General features: G+C 39.4%; 1 protein-coding gene and 1 non-coding gene across 3 annotated transcripts; one reads left to right on the top strand and one right to left on the bottom strand.

Annotated features, from left to right (window-relative positions):
• Positions 1-1,106: 1,106 nt before the first annotated feature.
• LOC146451622 (prestin-like) lies at positions 1,107-19,094 on the bottom strand. Of its 2 annotated transcripts, XR_014860008.1 has the most exons (18): positions 18,692-19,094; positions 15,523-15,633; positions 13,876-14,078; positions 13,208-13,372; positions 12,462-12,614; positions 10,864-10,946; positions 10,187-10,334; positions 9,277-9,387; positions 8,648-8,725; positions 7,937-8,032; positions 7,499-7,605; positions 7,001-7,070; positions 6,078-6,311; positions 5,054-5,194; positions 3,832-3,886; positions 2,982-3,106; positions 2,763-2,877; positions 1,107-2,731 (listed from the first exon to the last, which is right to left on the bottom strand). XR_014860008.1 is itself a non-coding variant. In XM_085099032.1 (17 exons), exons 1-17 carry the CDS (start codon positions 19,011-19,013, stop codon positions 2,836-2,838), a joined length of 2,244 nt encoding a protein of 747 aa, XP_084955158.1. In that variant the 5' UTR covers positions 19,014-19,093; the 3' UTR covers positions 1,107-2,835. The 2 variants fall into 2 exon arrangements, 1 of the variants encoding a protein (XP_084955158.1); XM_085099032.1 differs by having other exon boundaries at positions 1,107-2,877; positions 18,692-19,093.
• LOC146451623 (U5 spliceosomal RNA) lies at positions 4,210-4,330 on the top strand. The gene has a single exon (XR_014860020.1). It is a non-coding gene; the product is annotated as a U5 spliceosomal RNA (small nuclear RNA).
• Positions 19,095-19,447: the final 353 nt, after the last annotated feature.

Below are 19,447 nucleotides of genomic sequence, written 5' to 3'. Positions count from 1 at the left end.
CGCTGTCACGTGGTACAACTCTCAGGGTCCATGGTAGAGGCACAGGCAGCCCAATATACGTGTTGCGTGTCGGCTCCATATTATGTACAAGGATATGAATGTGCGTAATGACGGTTACAGCGGAAATATAATTAAGGATTTGTATGGGATTTTCATAAATGAGTCGAAGAGCATAGAAATAAAGTAAAATCTGACAATAAAAATTATAATGTCTTACCGTACTTAGTATTCATGATTTCACAGTTGGCCGAGAAGCGAACTGTTCCTTTTTCGAATAATCTTTCAGCCCTCTATACAAACTCTCCCGGATTATTGGGGAATCTCCGGAATAGAGTGTTTTCATTCACGTGACTACCGGCCATATTGGTTTACTGAAACAAAAGAAAGTATTTGCATAAAAACAGAGTTCAACTCCCAGAGGTTTAGTTTGGGACACCAACATGGCCGCCATTTCTTTGTTTTCGGACACCAACATGGCCGCCGTGACGTCATGTGAAAACACTCTCGAGAAAAGCGACTTATAATCAAAAACGCAATTAAGCCCAAATTTGGCCAAAATCTACAAAATTTTGGGCTTTAGTGAAATTTCATGTCGCGATTCCTTGGTGCATGTATCTGAACTCCAACCTGTTGTTGACATTTGCTCCGAACGCAGTTAAATGGGACAGTGAGTTTTTCTGTTAAGTGACTGTGCAATTTTCTGGAGGTAGGGGAGGATGGAGAATGTCGATTTGGCCTTTTTTGGGGAAGGGGGGTGGGGCTGGCACACAAAAACTATTTTCAGAGGTTGACATCTCTGCCGGATGACTATAGAAAGCTTTCTGTTAAAGCAACATCTACATCTCTGTTTTTATTATAGTAAGGAAGTTTATACCTCGGCCGAGCAAACACAATGCAAAGGAAGGTAGCCGTACCGGTAGGCTCTAGTAGGGCGTGGATCAGGGCAAGGAATGCTCTAGTAGCTGTAAACGAGCCAAGTTTGAGATAGACTTTGAGTTGGACTTCGAGATGCAGTAATGTTGCAAAAAAAAAAACATTGGTCGTCACCGATTGAGGCTTTATTTACATATTTTGTTTTCGCTTTTAACAGGCTCTATTTATACCAATCTTGATAAATAATAATCTTTTATTAGGAAACTTTCAATCACTACAGTGTTCTTCAGAAAGGTCCTATTAAGATTAAGAATACCCTGAGAATACCAAATTTATGAAATATTAAAACTACATCAGTAAAACAACAGAGTAAAATATCTCAATACCAAAATATATATCAATACTAACCTATGCCAAATAAACTGCCTTTAATAGAGTAGTAATCAAGTGTCGTTAAAACCAAAACCAAAGTACTCACTCTGGCCAATAACAACAGACGTGAGACATCAACAAAACAATGAACCAATCAGAACTCAAAAACAAAAACGCGGGAAAACGCGTGCGACCAAGGCATATTTGGTTTTGGTTTTGCTTCTCATTGGCTGAGAAAGCGGCGCGAGTTTTACTACCCAATCACTGAACGTATAAGTAAAGCAAAAAGTAAAGTAAATGCGAAATTACTTTTGACACTCATTTGAAAACAACTCTAAAAATGGTTAAATAGGAATACAAATTTTCTCAGAACATTTTTTCCATTTCAGAATTTTTACAATTTTTGTCTGCCTGCGGGCTCGATCAAAAACTTGCCTTTCTTTTCAGTCACTTGTACTCGAAAGTATAATTGTACTAACTACTACCTAAATAGTAAGAAAAATTTAAATTCTAACTCTGACGAGAATTCTTTTGTTAGAATTTTAAATTCTAACTTCGACGAGAATTCTTCAAAGTTACTGTACATGTATAAACCACCCTGTGGGAATTCCATAAAAAATGGTCGGTATAAATATTGTTAAAAAAGGACTTTACGTATCAAAAATTACACATATAAATTCTACTTAACCCCGCATAAAAACTAGACTATGAAAAATACTAATGATTTTCTTAGAAAACAAGGTCTCTGGCCTTATTTTTTTCTTTAATTTGTCGTGTCATTCAGTATTTCAATCTTCTGAAAAGCCAGTTCTATTAAGGAGTAAAACTTTGCAGAACTCAGACGACTCAGATTGCAGTATGAAAACTACACCAACCAGGCCGAATTTGAGCAGCACCCTTGATTAGTTTAAAGAGTGTAATGAGAATACTGACATAGAACCTGATGGTAAGTTACCAATATTAAGGATCTAATTCAACTACGACGGCAACGCCAACTCATTTAATTTGCATAATCAGGAGTTTCTGGCATAACGTAACTCAGCAATCCGAGGCCCGGTTGTTCGAAAGCCGATTATAGCTAAATCAAGATTAAACGTGAACTGAGATTTTCATCTCAGCGTTGTTTAAAATCGTTTTAAACGCTTATTTTAAGCTTATGATAAAGAAAAGTCTAAGTCAAAGCTCAGGGACTTTTATTGATTAGTAATTAAAGTTCAATCAAAGTTCACGTTAACCTAGGATAAGCTTAATCGGGCTTTGAACAACTGGGCCCAGGAGCTAAAATCGTAGTGGGCCTGTTTAGAGAATAGTAGAGGTTCGCGTCGTCCATAAAAAGTGAAATTTGGTCACTAAACTCAGTTGTTTTGAAGAGGACGCCTAAGAAATATACCAAAATGTATAAACACTTGGGCTGAGTCATTGCATAAAACAAAATAACGAATATTCTTGTTTTCTGATGTTCTCTTTGCTGTCGCCGTCGTCGCTGCTTAATTTTTGTTTGTTTTCTCTCAAGAAACAAACTCTGCCTAGTAATGGAACTACAGTCAGGGGATCGTAAATGAGAAAATTATTAATTGAATGCCCGTCAAATTACAAAACTGTCTCTTTCTCCACATCTACTTCTTCCCAAATCTGCAAGGAAAGAGACGGATTACATAATTTCTCGTTAACGACAGGCAAATCTCTGGAAGAATTCTAGAAAAAAAGTAATCTAAAGTAAAATATCTTAAACATACCGCAAAGTCACGTGACTGCACAGCCGATAAAACAGCGTCGTGTATTGATGGAAACATCACTTTAGTATCAATGGCGTTTGTAGCAGTCGTTCCAGACGAACCCAGAAGTCTGTTCATTATGTTTGCTGAAAAGCAACCGATGGAAAGGGAATATAAATAAATTTTATACAATGGCACTTAATATAAGGCCAGGTCGAGAGGATGCAAAGTATTCAGTCCCGCTGATAGTGGATCAGAGTGTTTCTTGTTTTCTCCAATAAGATGAACTTGCGAACGAGCAAGAAAATTGTCTTTTCGCGCGGAAAATCCGACACGCTGTGTGTCGAAACGCTTTGTTTTACGCGTAGCAGGCGATTTTGAGGCGCGCTCACATGTTGCGCTTGACAATTGACTATCTCAAGAGAGATTGGTAGGGAAGCAGTCACACTTAAATTAGCCTAGACTTGCCACAAGTCTATTTCTTAAAGCCAAATTGACTAACATTTCTTTAGCGCTAAAATAGCGAAACGGGGGAAACAAAGTTGAGTCAAGTCGCTTGTGAACAATGGATGTGCCGAATCTGATGCAAATTAGCCAAAACAATAGTTTTTGCTTGTTTATATTACTAGGGGGTTCGGCATATGTAAAGTTCGGCTAGACGCTTGAACCGGATCTAAGGCACGGCTCGAACGCCATTGCTGTGTGTGTATTCTTAGGCAAAGGATTCGAGGCAAAATAAAAGTTACCGGGTTGGAGTAAAGAGATTTCGCTGGGGAGAACGAGAGCATCTCCGGCCGCATGCCGGTGGCGAAATTACACAAGAAAATTGCTCGAGAGAAACAAACAGCAGGCAGGTTATAAAGATACTCACATGAACATCCAGCCAAGTATATATGGACTCCAACTTTTTTAAACTCTTTAATTACCTGAAAAAAAATTATGTTTAGCGTCAAGGCACCGTGTTTTGTGGAGGAGTAAGAACCTAAAAAAGGATGGGACAATCGATGAAACAGATCTGAAAAAACATGATTTTTTTATTTATTTGACTTACTGAAATAATAATTATTATAATTTGATTTACTGAAAATAATAAAAACTAAAATAAGTGTCTGAAATGTAAGGACACATTAGCCTAAACTGTAATCTAATTGATTGCTGATACGCATGCGTGCTTGAGAAATAAATTACTTTGTCCCACAATGTTTGGAACACTGTGGCCAATATAGCTTTGGTCTTGACCGATTCCAGTTAACTCTGGTTTTCCTTCAACACGCATAAATCTTTCGCCTTTTACTAAAGATTTCCGTGGAGGAGAACAATTGAATGAGTTTATAGACCAATTTTTCGTCGCCCTGCCTTACGGCGGGGCTCCTTTGGAAGGAAAGTTAATAGTTCTCACAGCTATGAGCTGTAGCTTTGTTTTGTTACGAACAAAGCTTTATTACTCGTCGGCGATGTTGAGGCTCAGGGGAATAAAACCTTTGTTTTTGCACGGCAAGCCTCGCGCTCAATTCGCGTCTGGGCGAGGCTTGCAGTGTAAAAACCAAAGCTTTTATTCTCCTGAGACTCAACATGGCCGCCAAGTGATAAAGGTCTATTGCGAGTAGGGGATCTTGAACAGTAGAGAACACCACTACCGACCGGCATTGCCAAACCGTTTGAGAAAAGCTATGTGATCTTTTCCTTACAAAGAAGCAAAACGATGTCTAACCCATGTAGCTCCAGTCAATTAGCACCGAGAAAAAGAACGATGGGAATAAGCCGGAGAGAACTCGAGTACGCTCACTGTCCGCGTAGCTAGCAGTATTAATTGTGCGAAAAGTTTAAGTTTATAGCGGCGAAGCCGCCTCTGAATTAAGCCGAGAAACAATGCCGCGAGTCGCCTCCACTGCATTATCTTCGTGGAAAAACTCTTATCCCAAGTATCCCAAAAGTTTCACAGGCGTTCATGTATAGGCATTTTAACTTGAAAGTATTGGCACAGATTGTCAGCGGGATGGAGCGGAAAAAAATTACGGCGGTGTTGTTAAGCTTATTTTAAATATAAGACACTGTGTATTATCATTAGGAGCCAGTGGTACTGAGATACTCACAGACGGTAGAGCGTGTAGGCCCATAGAATCGATGAATGTGAAGCTGCTACCATCAATGACAACAGTGTGGACACTTTCCTTTGGCTCTTCAACTGTAACTGCCTGCGCTTTGCCGTTGGTGTTTTTCACAGACATCGGTTTCTATTCCAAGTAAAAAACGCATAATTATAAGAAATTAACTCACAAACGCGGAGACGACATGCCCGCCCACATTGCCCATAGCGCGCAACTGAATGTGACGTAGCTTGTCGTCAGGTTGACGTGATATTCAATTGCATCACCCATTGAGTTGATCGGGAAGATGGGCGGTTGGGCCTATCGTGCAAGGCTCCAAGCCTCTGTTCCGCCTTTATAAGTGCATCGAGATTTAGGAACGAGGCCTCTCTCCTCCGCATGCAGAGGCTCTTTCATGAAAAAAGGAGCAAAAACTAAGAAATGGAGAAAAAGCGGCCCGGGGGATTCTCTCCACTCCCTTATTTGTCTCTGCTCGCGCGCGAAAGAGGCCTTTGCGGAGAAGAGAGGAACGAGGCAACAGACCGTCACAAGTGACTCAGCTTCTGTTTGCCAAATGAAATTGCCTCAGGTCACGTTGTATGAGTGAAGAATGAATGACTTCACCCAAAATCAATTCACGAGGAAGGACCAAGAGAGAGAAATGCAAGAGCTTACGAAAGCTTTTATAATAGTGTTGAATCGTCACAAAATTGTCAAGTACATCATATAAAAATGACCACGAAACTGATCGTCAATTTCCCCGCGTTTTCTGGTTCCTTTCCGATTTTGAAAGCGAGCGTGTTTCGCACGTGAACGGTTTTTTTGTTGTAGTTGTTGCTGTTGTTGTTGTTGTTGTTTTTTTTCTTTCAGATTTATTTGTTTCGAGTGGTTTATTTTATAATTACCTCGGAGACAGTAAACTCGTGTTGTGTGACATATAGAGAAACGATATTTTTGCGTTTAAAACATCTCAATTTTTATCTAGCTCTCTCGTGTTTGTTAAATTCAGTCAAGTTAAATTGCTACTCACCCCATTATGAACTAGCTCTCCGTTATGCCTGTAATCCTCAACAACCTCATTTTCAATAAGCTTCAATAAGGGGTCCTCTCCTTCAGTATCGATCTTCACCTCTTTCCGCTTCTTCTGTTGAATGCTGGGATCTTGCCCAGTGATGGCAATAAGCATATTTCTGAATCGCTCCACATTACCAAAGTACAAAGTAGACTCAAACCTCACCACCTTTATTCCAGGGACATCAAAGGCCTTGTTAAAGAATACGAAAAAAATATTAAACGACCCAGAGAGTACCGAAATACAAACTTAACAGCGGTTTTCAGTTGTCAGTGCCAAAAGTAAATTGATTGCTTGAGATAAGTTAAAAAAAAAAACTCGTGCCACTTTCTCCAGCAACCTTGAGCCCAGATCTTTTCTCTCCGAAAGACTGAGAAGATCTTGATAGAGTTTAAATCAACCCTGCCTTACTGCTCACACGCGTCTTCCCACGCTTGACGTCATTTTGCTCGGGTTGTTTATTGTGTTGATTGCATTTGTTTTGATATTTGCTTGTAGTGACCTAAAATGATGTTGATAAATAATAACAACAACATTTTATTGAAAATTAGAAATATAACTAATTATATCACTTTTCCCCCGCAAATAGCTCATGAACTAATCGAGAGAGATGATGAGATTATTTCAGTTGCCTTAATTAAGCTTAACGGTCAATTGAAAACCACTGCGCATGCTGGAGAAGACTGAAGGATTTGTCTGGCGTTCACTCATTGTACTGTCTGGTATTTGTAGTTATATCTGGTTTGAGACAAAACTCCCGCGAGCGTACCTCTTCGGTTGATTTAGACACACGAGAGATTCAGTTGATTCGTACGAGCTTCCTCACGAAGTCAAGCCATGAAAGCCGAAAAAACAAATATAGTTTGCCATAAAGCACTTACCAAACGACATTGTTTAATGTCACGGTAGAGCTCAGTCTCCTTCACACGTCCAAGAATGGAATAACTCGACCTGAAAACAGAAAAGCACAAACGTTCATCGCTAATACTTGTCAATTCAGCATTGCTCCTTGTGTGAAACATCAGAGGAAAAAAGTGGACTCACACTGATGTAGTATTTTGAATTGACCAATCTACTAACGTACCGACCAAATGACTAAATGATTCTTGGTTGGTTAGATAGTGACTCACTGACTGATTGATTAATTGAGATTGACTGACTGACTGACTGACTGACTGACTGACTGACTGACTGACTGACTGCTTGATTGATTGATTGATTGATTGATTGATTGATTGATTGACTGATTGATTGATTGATTGATTGATTGATTGATTGATTGATTGATTGATTGATTGTTTGATTGATTGATTGACGAATGGATTATTATTGGATTTATTCATTCATTCACTAACACAAAACAAGGAAGAATAATTCACCTGGAGAGAGCTAACACGACTGCAAACAATGCACAAATCACTCCTATTCCAAGTCCTATATCCACTCCCATTAGTGAGACGCCAAACCAAGTTAAAAACCACACAACCTAAAAGCGAAATACGGACATGGATCGATATTAATGTCGGTAGACTGCAATTGAACATGCCAATAATTAGTTTTGACACCATGCGTGCTAAGGCAAACAATTAGGAGCACGGGGCTAGCTTTACGAGGCCCTCCTAAGCTATTGTTGAAATAAAAACTTTCTACAACCCCCCACCCCCCCCCCCAAAAAAAAATAGGACTAGCCGTAATCTAGATCCTATTGAAATTCTCTCACGGAATGCTTACACTGCACTCAGAATACGCTTCCTTCACGATTCGTTTGCCTTATACTTGCTTAATCTTACTAGTGAAAATGAAGAGACCCATCTCACCGAATCAGGTTTATGTATTTTCCACAGAACTCGTAACCTCGAAAACTGCTTTAGAAGACCAATAAGATTAGCTATCACAACTGCAGCTAGAATGGCCTGCAATGGGATAGAAAACACCGCTAATATGTGATACTGGACATAACAAAACAAGGGGGTGCTTAGCATTTACATTAAAACACGGAAATTCCAGTTGGAAAATCAAATAGTACGCATCATTCCATTTGGAGTACTTCTGAAATTATGGGTTTTTGTTCAAAGTGATGCATTTTTAGTACTCCTTTTGGGATTTACAGCTGATGTTCATACATTTTGCATGTTATCCATCTTCTGTTAAGACAAGCTAAATCATTTCGTATTTATGCGGCCGAAAATTACCATCAAGGTGGTTAAGGTAGGGGGTTTCCATTGAAAGTTTTGAATAGTAATTTGTCTTCATTGTATTGAAGTGTGGTGCCGTAAATATAAGGAGCGAAGGTCTTCTCGTTCGTCAATTTACCGCCCGCCATTTTATTAACTGTATCGCAAGGAGACATGGGAAAAAAGCGTGGGAACTGACAATCCTTAGAGCATAGCCCCTTCCAAGAAATTTTTGCACGGACATACAAAAACCTATGTCCGACTGGTGTCCGTGTATTGTTGGAAACGGGTTCAAACTGACAAAACCTTTAAATGAGTTTATTAAATTATTTATCAACTCTTACAATTCGTTACCTTGGGAAGATGAAAGAAAAGCGGAGCAAGAAACAGCAACACCATAAGAATCAAGGTGAACACAACAATACTGCAGAGCTGTGGATTAAAACATCACAAAAATATCATCAGGATGAGCTGTGTTAACACGAGCGCTTAGAGGACTTTGGATTCAATGTCATCGCTGCAGTATTTATTTGTCGTCTTTGGCAAAACTACACAGCGAAATGAAATGACCAAATTTCGGCTTTTGCGGGGCATGTGAGCCCATAACCGAGGAAATTTTCATTCCCTGTCTTAACTTCAAAGCCGTTCCCACCAATTCTGTCCCGGATAGTAGGCCACAATGTACAACTTGAGCGAAATTAAATAATCGCCAAGTAGTTCAATTGACATGAAATTTTTTTTTACTGTTGGTGTTGCCTTCGTGATTCCTTAGCCTCACCTAAAAACTCAACCCCTTACAAACTTTCATGTATTACCCCAACCCACCCCCATCCTCTCACGTACGTAAAACGAAACAAATATCTTATTTTTATTCCAGCGGAAAGCGTACGTAGCCTTCAGCTAGTAGTAAACTCTTGTGGCCTCTAAAGTTCTGTTACACAAAATGATCAATGATGCGTGACATTTTTTGTTACCATGGTTACCTGTGTGTTGGCGACGCTCTTTTGAAGCATAGTTCGCGCTAGAGCATTGATAATTGGAAAACAAGAAGAGAATGATGCCGCGACGTTTCCTGCGCCATAAGCGATCAACTCCTAAAAGGAAGCAAAAGAAACATGACGACTAGTTGAAATACATCGGGTATACACCTCTGAAAAGGGTTCCAACATGGCGGATCCATGGAGGGTTAGGGTAAGGTTCAGGGTTGGGGGTGTGTGGGTGACTATATGGTACCTTACCATGAATTATTTGGCCCAATGTAAGATGGCCTTCGTTTGAAAATCGTGACGTAATTCTCACATCATGTGACGTCATCACTTCCTATTGTTAATTGACGTACTCTATCTGCTCTCAAAGCCTCATTGTTATAGCAGTTTGTACTCTCAGCCTCGCTCGGGCCCCAGGGCCCAGTTGCTCAACGCTCGATTAAGCTATTCCTGGATTAACGAGAACTTTTGTTCGAGTTTAATACTTAATCAATAATTTTTTTCAAAACGATTTTTGTCCCTCAGTTTTGACGTTGACTTTTCTCTACCACTAGCTTAACATTAGAGTTTAAAAACAATTTTAACGAGCGAGCAGAAAACCTCGGCCGGTTAACTTTTAATCGTGGATTAACGTAAATCGCTTTCGAACAACCGGGCCCAGAAGACCAACAAAAGCCCGATCTAAAGGTTGTTTGTAGAAAAATAATCAGCATTAGCTATCGTAACAAAGCGACGTAGCGTCATCGGAAGATTCACAGAGCTTTAAAAATAACCAAAAACAGCGTAAAATTACCGAATCGTGAATCAGTTCAGCAATAGCAGCCATTGGCACGTACATAGCCTTCTTCATCGGCCACAAACAATTATATTTGATGTCCTTTAGTTATTGTGAGTTTGTCATACAAACCTGGTTGGGATCCACTGAATAGCCATCTTTCTGACCAAGAATTTTCGACACCGAAATGTTCGTGGCGAAGATAACCACTGCCATTACAAAGGCGTCTGGGAAGAGCTTCATCATCAGAGAAAAATTAGGCATGCTCAGAGGGGGAAGTCTGAAATGGCAACATAAACAACAAACAGATGCTGTAAGCTCAATTCACTTATCTGTGGAAAATCGGGGGAAACTGAGACTGTTTTTTCCCTATGTAAAACATGATGTTCTGAAATCTTGGAATAGCTAAGCCCCGTGGACCAGAAAAATAGGGAGCTTGAGCAACGACGACAGCGACGGCAAGGACAACGCCGCAAAACAATAGGTTTAATGAGCAAAAGCAATCGCTCTGTACGTGCGTTTTACATGTTGGTACATTTCTTTGCCGTCCTCTGCAAAACAACAACGTGAAATGACAATATTTAAGGTTCTGTGGAGAACGTGAGTGACGGTACAGTGAATTTTCATTTTCTTTCTCAACTTGTACGCCACTCCTACCAATTTGGTTCCTGATAGTTCGCCAGTTTTTGTAAAAGTTGAGCACAAAGTAGCGAAGTAGCACAAATGAAATAAAGATATATTTTCGGGTGACGTTTTCGTTGCCGTTGCCGTCGTCGTTGCTTAAGCTCCCTAATAATTAAGAAACCTACCCCCTGGGTATTTTTCCTAAAATAGAAACGCCAAAGTTCTCATTTATTGCTGCTCCGTATGAAATTGCAGTTCCAACAATAACCTTGAAAACAAAAAAAACCAGAACTACTGTTAATTGGTAAATGAGAAATGACCACAGTAACTAAAGCAGCTGCAACTAGAGTAACTGTAACTAGAGAAGCTGAAACAATAGCCCTTTTCCAAAATGGCGGCAACAGATTTTAATGAGTTAAAATTGAAAAACTGATACCAGCACTGGAAAGAGCACCTTTACTTTAGTAACCTTGCAAAGTTTCAGCATATTAGGTGTTATATCAGCTTAGGAAATGTAAGATGAAATTTGACAAATTTATAGACGTTTGTATAATGACTGGTGGTATACGTCATACCCCTAGTGATACAAACGTCTGTAAATTTTTCCTTTTTCAACTTACATTTTCTCAGCTGATATAACACCTGATATGCTGAAACATTGCAGGGTTAATATAGTAAAAGTACTCTTTCTAGTGCAGGTATACGTTTTTAATTTTAACTTATTTGAATTTTCGGCCGCACTTTTGGAGAAGGGTCTATTCAGCCTTGAACGGGATTCATGAGCTCTGCCGCGCGATTAGAGAAGCAGGGCTTTGCCAGCTGAGCTACTATCCAGTAAGCATACTGGGAGCTGGACATATAATTAATTTGTAAACTTGTATTATACCAATAGAAGTGAGGAGATGAAAGTGAAATATATTTATGCTCACCTCAGAACGTTGGAATTTTTTTAATTAAGAAGAAAAAGCAGCATTCTCTTTATTAGTGAAATGTCTGCTCATTTCCAACATTCGTAACCTTGAAAATTAAAGCTCGTCCCGTTTGTGTTAGGAAGAGCAAAGTTGTCGCTTGTCTGTGATATAAGGCCAGCAAGCATTTTCGAAAAATAACAGCAGCTCGGTAATCAGCCGAATCACAATCCGTTCCCAAAAATTCTCTGCAATTTTTGAACTTGTCGAGCAGACCAAACTGACTTTTGCCACAGGAAGAAAAAAGGCCGTGTCTTTCGAAATATTGGAAAAATATATTTCCCTGGCCTGACCGTGAAATCAGCCATGCTCTTTTTATATCGAAATGTGCTGGCTTACAAAAACATTTGCCTTTAAAAAGATCATAACACGGTCTGAGATTATAGGAGACAACATTTGAAGCACACTGTATTTGGCATATAAATATTCTCGTTGGGCGCCCGTGAGATCATTTCCAACTTTTTTTTCTAACGTTTTAGGTTTGAAACTTTGTCTTGAACTCCGCTGTTCAGTAAACTGAGCCGCTGGAGGAATCCTCGACCCGAGAAAGCAGCGGAAATCATACAATCTCATACAATCTTGTACCAAATGTCCTCAGGCTCTTGGTCAGCGGTTGGTCTCCACGAGAGACTCTGGATTTCAGTGGTAAAACGATGCCAGTTGTTAGGGGTGCCCCTATCCAAAAAAATGATTTTTTTTTCTTATTTGCCAGAGATTCTCCTGACGACCAAACGCTGGCCAAAGAGCCTGAGGATTCTGGGTACGAGATCGATTTAAACGAAGAATAAACCAAGCGATCAAAATGGAAACATTACCACAAGCAGTTCAGCCGGGATAGGAACCTTAAGTTTGCCTTTGAAGCGCTCATTCACTTGCTTCAGTCCAATCAACACCACTAGACTAAGCACACCAGTTATGATGGCTCCAACGTTAGAGGAAGGAACGTGCTTTAACATGTAAATGGCGATCTGCAAAGACAACAAATACAGTCACTGATTCGCGGGACATCCTTAGGCAATTCAGGAGTCTACAGCTAGTCAAGGCGTTATAATTATTCGCCTTTTTTCAGATCGTACGGTCCATGATAGGCTAGAAGCATGGTCGTAGAGGAAAGAAGAAGAATAACAAAGGTAGATAAAGGTACATATAATCAAAAGGAATCATTGTGCAGTCCCTGGTGGGGGACTCTCATAGGTCCTCATATGAAAGGGGCGAGGATGGTCGTCGGAAATTTTGAATTAAACCCCTAAAGGAGACCAATCTGGGCATGGCCCAGACGGATTATAACCTCTGGTAATTACCGAGGGTTATAGTCCGTTTGCGGTGAAGGCTAGCACAACCGAGAAGGGTTGTTTTCCAAACATTATCTCCGTTTGAATTGCACGCACGTCCCAGTTTGTTGACCTCGTGTTGGCAAAATGTTTCTTAAACTCTTCGGTTTCCTTAAACTTTGATGGTCATTAAAATTACGAACTTAAAAAATGCTCAGAGACAAAAACAGAGGAGTCAAATATTAAAAATTCTTTGATTTGAAATTGAGGACAATCTTTTCCATGGTCACCTTGGCTGGAACAAAAGGTCCTGGCATAAGCGGCACTTTGAGTCCAAGAATATGCTTCACTTGACTGAGCAGAGTCAGCGACGCTACCCCTGTAGTAAAACCACTGATCAGCGGATCTGACAGGAACGTAGTCACAAAACCAAGGCGAACTACTCCCATCAGAATCTAGGAATAACACAACAAATTATGGCGGTTAGTGACTCGTTCATACATCCCATTCAGGTTCTAAATGAAAAGGTCAGTAGGAACTCTAAAATGAAACTATTGGCCGAAATTCTCGTTCGACCTGTCTAGCGTGTGCATATAAGATTCCCGAAATATGAGAGATACGCATGCGCAAATATGTACGTCAACTGAAAGAGCGTCAAAAATGAATACGCATGCTCGCACGAGTAGAGTTTGTTACTGGCTTGCAACTGGATGCCAGTGAAATTCGCAGACTGAAGTTTCCACGTTCAAACTCCACTACTCTAACCATTTCTCCACTAAATAGAGTGTCCCTTCCAAGCATGAGCCTTGTTGACCACGTGTTGAAGTAAGTGTGTATTTGAAGACTAAATCTCGTTTGGAAAAGTATAAAACAAAGTTACATTGAAAGATTTAGGAAAGAAACATTGGTGTTAAAATACTAATTCACCCCATGTTTGAAAATGAAAACCTCATATTACCTGAATAATGCCGACAAGCATCGATAAGGTAACAGCGATTTCCAGTTTGATTGCATCAACTGGTGTCCATAGACCGTTAGTAGTATCTGGGGGAGGACTGGAAAATGAACCGTTTCCAGGAGTAGGACTAGGTTCTAATACGAGTGAGCCCACTTCTCTTTCGCAAACCTGCGCCACAAACAGAGATACGACGGCATAACTACCTGTCACGTGAACAAAGCAAAAGAAATTCACAGATGAAAATAATAAATAATAAATAGGAACTTCTTCCAAAACTTAAAGGTTGACTCAGCTGTAAGGCCTGAAAAAAGTAAACACGTCCATTTGAAGCCTCACGCAAACGAAGGAACATCGTTCGGAAGTAAAATTATTTATTAAATAGTTAGGGGATGGGGAGGGGGTGGGGAGTGGACACAGAACTCGGTTTTATGAACAGGATTGATTTCATCTTTAGGAGATTCCAGTGCCGACGTTCAGGGCCCAGGTTGTTCAAAGCCCGATTAAGCTAATCCTGGGTTAACCTGAAATGTGACTCGAGTGTATTTACTAATCCATAAGGATTCGTCCAAAAGATTTTTGTCCTTTAGTTTTGCCTTATACGTTTCTTTACCATTAGCTAAAAATGAGCTTTTAAAATCATTTTTAGTGAGCTAGATGAAAACCTCGGCTAACTTTTAATCGTGGATTATCGTTTATCGGCTTTCGAACAACCCGGCCCAGGGCGTTAGCCCTTCGTTCATCGTTCGTCGTCGTTCGTTCGTTCGTTTGTTCTTTCGTAGGCTAACCGCTCAAAATTTCAGCATTTCGGGATCTCTTACTGGCGGCCAAATGTTGATAAGCCAAATTTTTGGTTTTCAAATACGATGTAATCACAATCAAATAAGATCATGTGTTGATTATTGCTCTTTGATCGAATGGCTAGTTTCCAGTTGTAAAGCTACTATGTGGATGTACTGGAAATAAACCTGGTCCATCATGATGATGATGATGATGATGATGATGATGATTACTACTATTATTAGTTTGCATTTTTTACATATGAAAACCACTGAGGTTTGTATCAAAACATAGTCAACTGTAGACTCCATTTCACTCTATCCGATTTAGACAAAACGACTTTGTTGTATGTAACATGTTGACAACAAACTATCGATACGAATTGCTTCACGGTGTAAATCAGATACCACTTGTTGTGTACGACATTTTGGATGTGCAAATGTGGAAAAATCGTTGCTTAAATAAGCTGTATCTGTTAGAAATCGGAAACATATTTTGCTGTTGTTGCTAGTGCACCCAAACGGAGAAAATGTTTGGAAATAATACTTCCCTAACAATTTTCCTTGCTCGTGAGGCCTTTTAGCTTGCAAGTAGGCTGACTGAATTTGGTTGGGTTTTAGCGACAGTCGCGTTTTGGCCCCTTTTTTTTTTCTTTTTCTTGCTCCACCACCATAGTGGTGTTCACTTGTTGACGAATATCAGACCATGTGAAAATGCTTACACTCTACGTCAACTGCAGTAATCTCTTTGGTTTGCTCCGCGCCGGTTTAATTTAGAGAAAAAGTGACTCTCTTTTTCAGTCAAGTTGTGTGACGAAATTTGACATTGTTTCCAATTTCCATTCCGGTCATAACCCACAGGAAGACTTACCTACGGACAAATGTCTTGATGTACCCATGATCATATAAAGCAAGACTGGAATTAGAGCAGTGTAAAGACCAGTAACAGGGGGAAGGGTCGCCAACATAGCGAACGCGAGACCTGAAAAAAAAAACATACAATTAAACCCCGTTATTAAGGACTTCTACAAGACCAGAAGCAGTGTACGTATTAATAATAATAATTTTATTTTTTCTATAGCGCGAAATTCATTAATACGTGATCTAACGCGCTTCACAAATTGATAAAATGAAGACTAACCAATAGTACCATTATTTACAATTAATATAAAACTTGTATAATTAATAAAGGAAAATAAATGAATCTAAAATATCTAAAAATATGCTTTCCTAAAAAGATGCTTCTTTACATGTAATTGTTTCTTGAATGAAGTAATGTTATCAATAGCGCTAAGACTGGGCGGTAGTGCATTCCATAAGACTGGAGCCGGCAACCGCAAAGGCTCTATCTCCAGTTGTTACGGGCCATTATATCTCGGACCTTGCTAAAGTGTTGTTGCCAACGGACCTAACATTATACTTAGATTGTTTAAGAGATAAAAGACTAGCAATATATGAAGGTGCAATACCATGCACAGCCTTAAAAGTAAATAAAATAACTTTAAAAATTATTCTGAATTTCACATAGGTACTAGGTGTCGATCGGCAGATACAAGTGGCGATCGACTGTTCAAAGTGTCTGTGTTTGGAAGGACCGCCGCGACAAAAATAAATAAAAGTACCGGATCCAGTGATAAAGGATCTAATCGGCGACAAATTGTGAAACAAATAATCTAAAAAAAGCCCGTAATATCAGCCGTGCTCTTTTTGAGGTTATAAGTGCCAATCGACAGTTCAGTGTTTTGATCGAAAGTCATAAATGTCAACAGACACTTGTACATGTAATTGTCAATCGAGAGTTATTAAGTGTAGAAGAGAGAAACTGAGAAGAGACAATTGAATTGAGTTCTGCTGTTTACGCTTCGCCGAAAAATTAATAAATCAAAGTACACAACTCAGTGAACTCAGCCAAAATTATCATCGTGTTAAGAGAGACATTTAAGAAAGAGACTTTTAGCAAAATCCATTTTAAAAGCTGAACTGCTAATACAATATGTTTAGCAAGTGTGCTTCAATAGTTCACGGTTGGAATAGAATGTTTAATCAGGAAGATACAACAGCTTTGAAGTTTTTTTAAATGAATATTGACTTTGTAACAACTTGTATGTGGACGCAGGAAGTGAACATTCTCGGTGTGTTTTCATCGCTCGATATTTTACTTGTTTTCGCTTCGCTGCTTGATATTTAGCTGTTTATCTTATGCATTTCTCGCTAATAGTCGTTCACGAACACTACAAGCCGGCATAAGTTTTTCAAACAAAAGCTTTTATTTTAATTTATTCTTGTTTGAGATACGGCGACGGTTGATGTACACGTGTGATTGTACATTGTACTTTGGTCGATCACGCGAATACCTAACCTTTGTCCATGAATCACGGTTCGTTTGGTGTACTCTGGTTTCTGCAAACAAAGTCCATAATTCTTTTGTTACAGATTACTCTTCTTATAAGGAACTTCGAACAATTCAGCGCACGTGAAAGAAAGATATTTTAAGGGACAATTTGTGTTTTGTACATGTGGTTTTGTCCCATCGAACTTTTTAAACAAACAAAAATACAGTCGAAGCTCTCCTTGCGACCGTTCCGTAAGCGACCATCTCTAGTTGCTACCGACACTATGAAACCCTCTTTTAAGTTTCGCTCACTCCTCTAATTAAAAGCTTCCGTAGGCCTCGACCACTCTTGGGATACCAAGAGTTTTTAGCTCAACGAGTTTGATGTACTGTAAGTAGAATTCAACACTTCAATGAAACCTGACACTTCTTGATTTCAAATAATCATCTATTTAAGAACTGTCTCGTCAAGTCCTAAAGGCAAAATATTGTCATGTGAAACTTTGACGTTTAATTTGTACAATATATACAATAAACTGATTTATTGCAGTCAGACACATTTTTACTCTGGTAATGCTTCGCACATTCTTTGATAGCTGTTACGCAGTTGCATGTGATTGGTCGCTTACGAGAGCTTATTCTCTTAAGCGGCCAGCTCTAGTTACGAGCACTTTTTTCAAATTCCCGAGGTGGTCGCTTACGAGTGTTTCGACAATAGATGTATAAGCACAAGCCTTGCGATTGCAACTGGTTATGATCTCGGTTTTCGGTGTGAAGTCTACAGATGTAATCTCCGATTTCCGACGAGTTCCAGTTGGCTACAAAGATCGGTGTTCTTAGGAATTGTGACGAGCTCTGTCCTGTAAAGCAGGTGAATACTTATTCGTAACCGTTGTAGGCTCGAATAAGAAAAATCCATCGTCATTTTTTTTTCCGTTGGTTTCTTTGCATTTTGTTTTATCTCTCTCGTCTGCAGCGGCGACCCTATCACGTGTATAAATAAAGGTTATTCGTGCATTCATTCGTTCATTGATCACGTGTACTCGATGTGTTTCGTTCAAAAAGCGTATGTTATAATTCAGGCGCGCCCGGCTTTTTACGGTGTCTGTTTAGCCATTTAATTTTGCCAACTCGATGTTTGTCACTCAGCGAGCAAAACGATGCTACTTCTAGCTACTCTTGAAAATGAACTGCCTGTGTGATTTGATTTAGAAATTTGCCATTTGATTCTTTGTCACTTTTGATGAAGCTTACTAAGTCTTGCTCAGTTGGGTCCTGCTTTGGCCTGGTAAAAGTTATGGACCAATATTAGACTAATGTTCTCCTGTAGCAACTTACTTTAGCAACTGAAAATAATCACGCGGGCAAAAAAATAACAGAGCGTCTTAGTCCACGAAGTGATTTTGGCTTTTTGTGAGCATTCAACAAGTTACTTTTGTTCAGTTCTATGATATTAAGTTTATTAAGCCTTACAGAATTTTAAGGTTTCTGAAAGTTGAAATTCTCTTGATTTTAGTGCGCTTAATTTCCGGAAGCAGTAAACCGGTGTTTGTAAAGAAAACTAACCGGTCTACAAACATTGCAAATTACCCAAAAAGAATTTAGTCAAATGTATAGGCAAACAGACAATGCTTGTCACTCTCTTTTCAAGAGTTTTCTTGCTTGGTTATGTAATACAGGGATGTAAAGTGTTTTTAGAGTATTTTACCTTGTGGAATATGCATTATCCCCACGGTAACTCCGCCGGTTATGTCGGCCAACAAATCATTCTTCACGCTGTAATTTGGCAACCATTGAAGGATCGGTGCAAGCCGAAAGACGAACTGAGAAAATCCTTGCCAAGAACAGGAACATGAAGCCAGTTTTGTGTAAACATTCTGAAAACGTTTGCTGTCAGATGATTCCGTGAACTGGCTTGAACGGCGATCAGTTGTAGCTAGGTGTAATTCGTCGTAAACTTTCCTCGCGATATTTATGTCTGGTTTTTCGTTATAGTTGAAATCCTCTTCCATTTTGGCTTGATAGAGCATGCAAACAGGTCACGGAAAATATAAGTCGGCTGCGATCAGTGACGAGCAACTCTTTATGTAAATGCAGCTGATGTTTCTTTTTAGCACGTGTCATTGTTTGTCGAAACAAAGATGTGTTATTGGATCAGTTAAAAATACCTCGTTTGCTTTCAACCGTGTAACTGTCTAAATTAAGGATGTATGACACTTGGATTGCACCCTAAGTTTGCTGTAAGTTATAGGTATGGTAATATTTCACTACGTTTTAAAAGGTCCGGCTTCGAGGATCCGGAAGAAAAATTCAATACTTTTACAACTGTATCGCCCTCTGACTTGACTAACAGCGATTCACTGAAGCATATTCATGGGCACGATCGTAACACAAGAAATAAAGACTATCTTAATGTTCCATCTTATCAATCGGCCGCAGGTCAACGAACTTTTCTATATAGAGT

Source organism: Pavona decussata, unplaced genomic scaffold (genome assembly GCF_977016875.1).
Source record: "Pavona decussata unplaced genomic scaffold, jaPavDecu1.1 SCAFFOLD_386, whole genome shotgun sequence".
Classification (NCBI taxonomy): domain Eukaryota; kingdom Metazoa; phylum Cnidaria; class Anthozoa; order Scleractinia; family Agariciidae; genus Pavona; species Pavona decussata.
The sequence above is the reverse complement of the archived record's forward strand: the minus strand, read 5'-3'. Positions and strand labels throughout refer to the sequence as shown.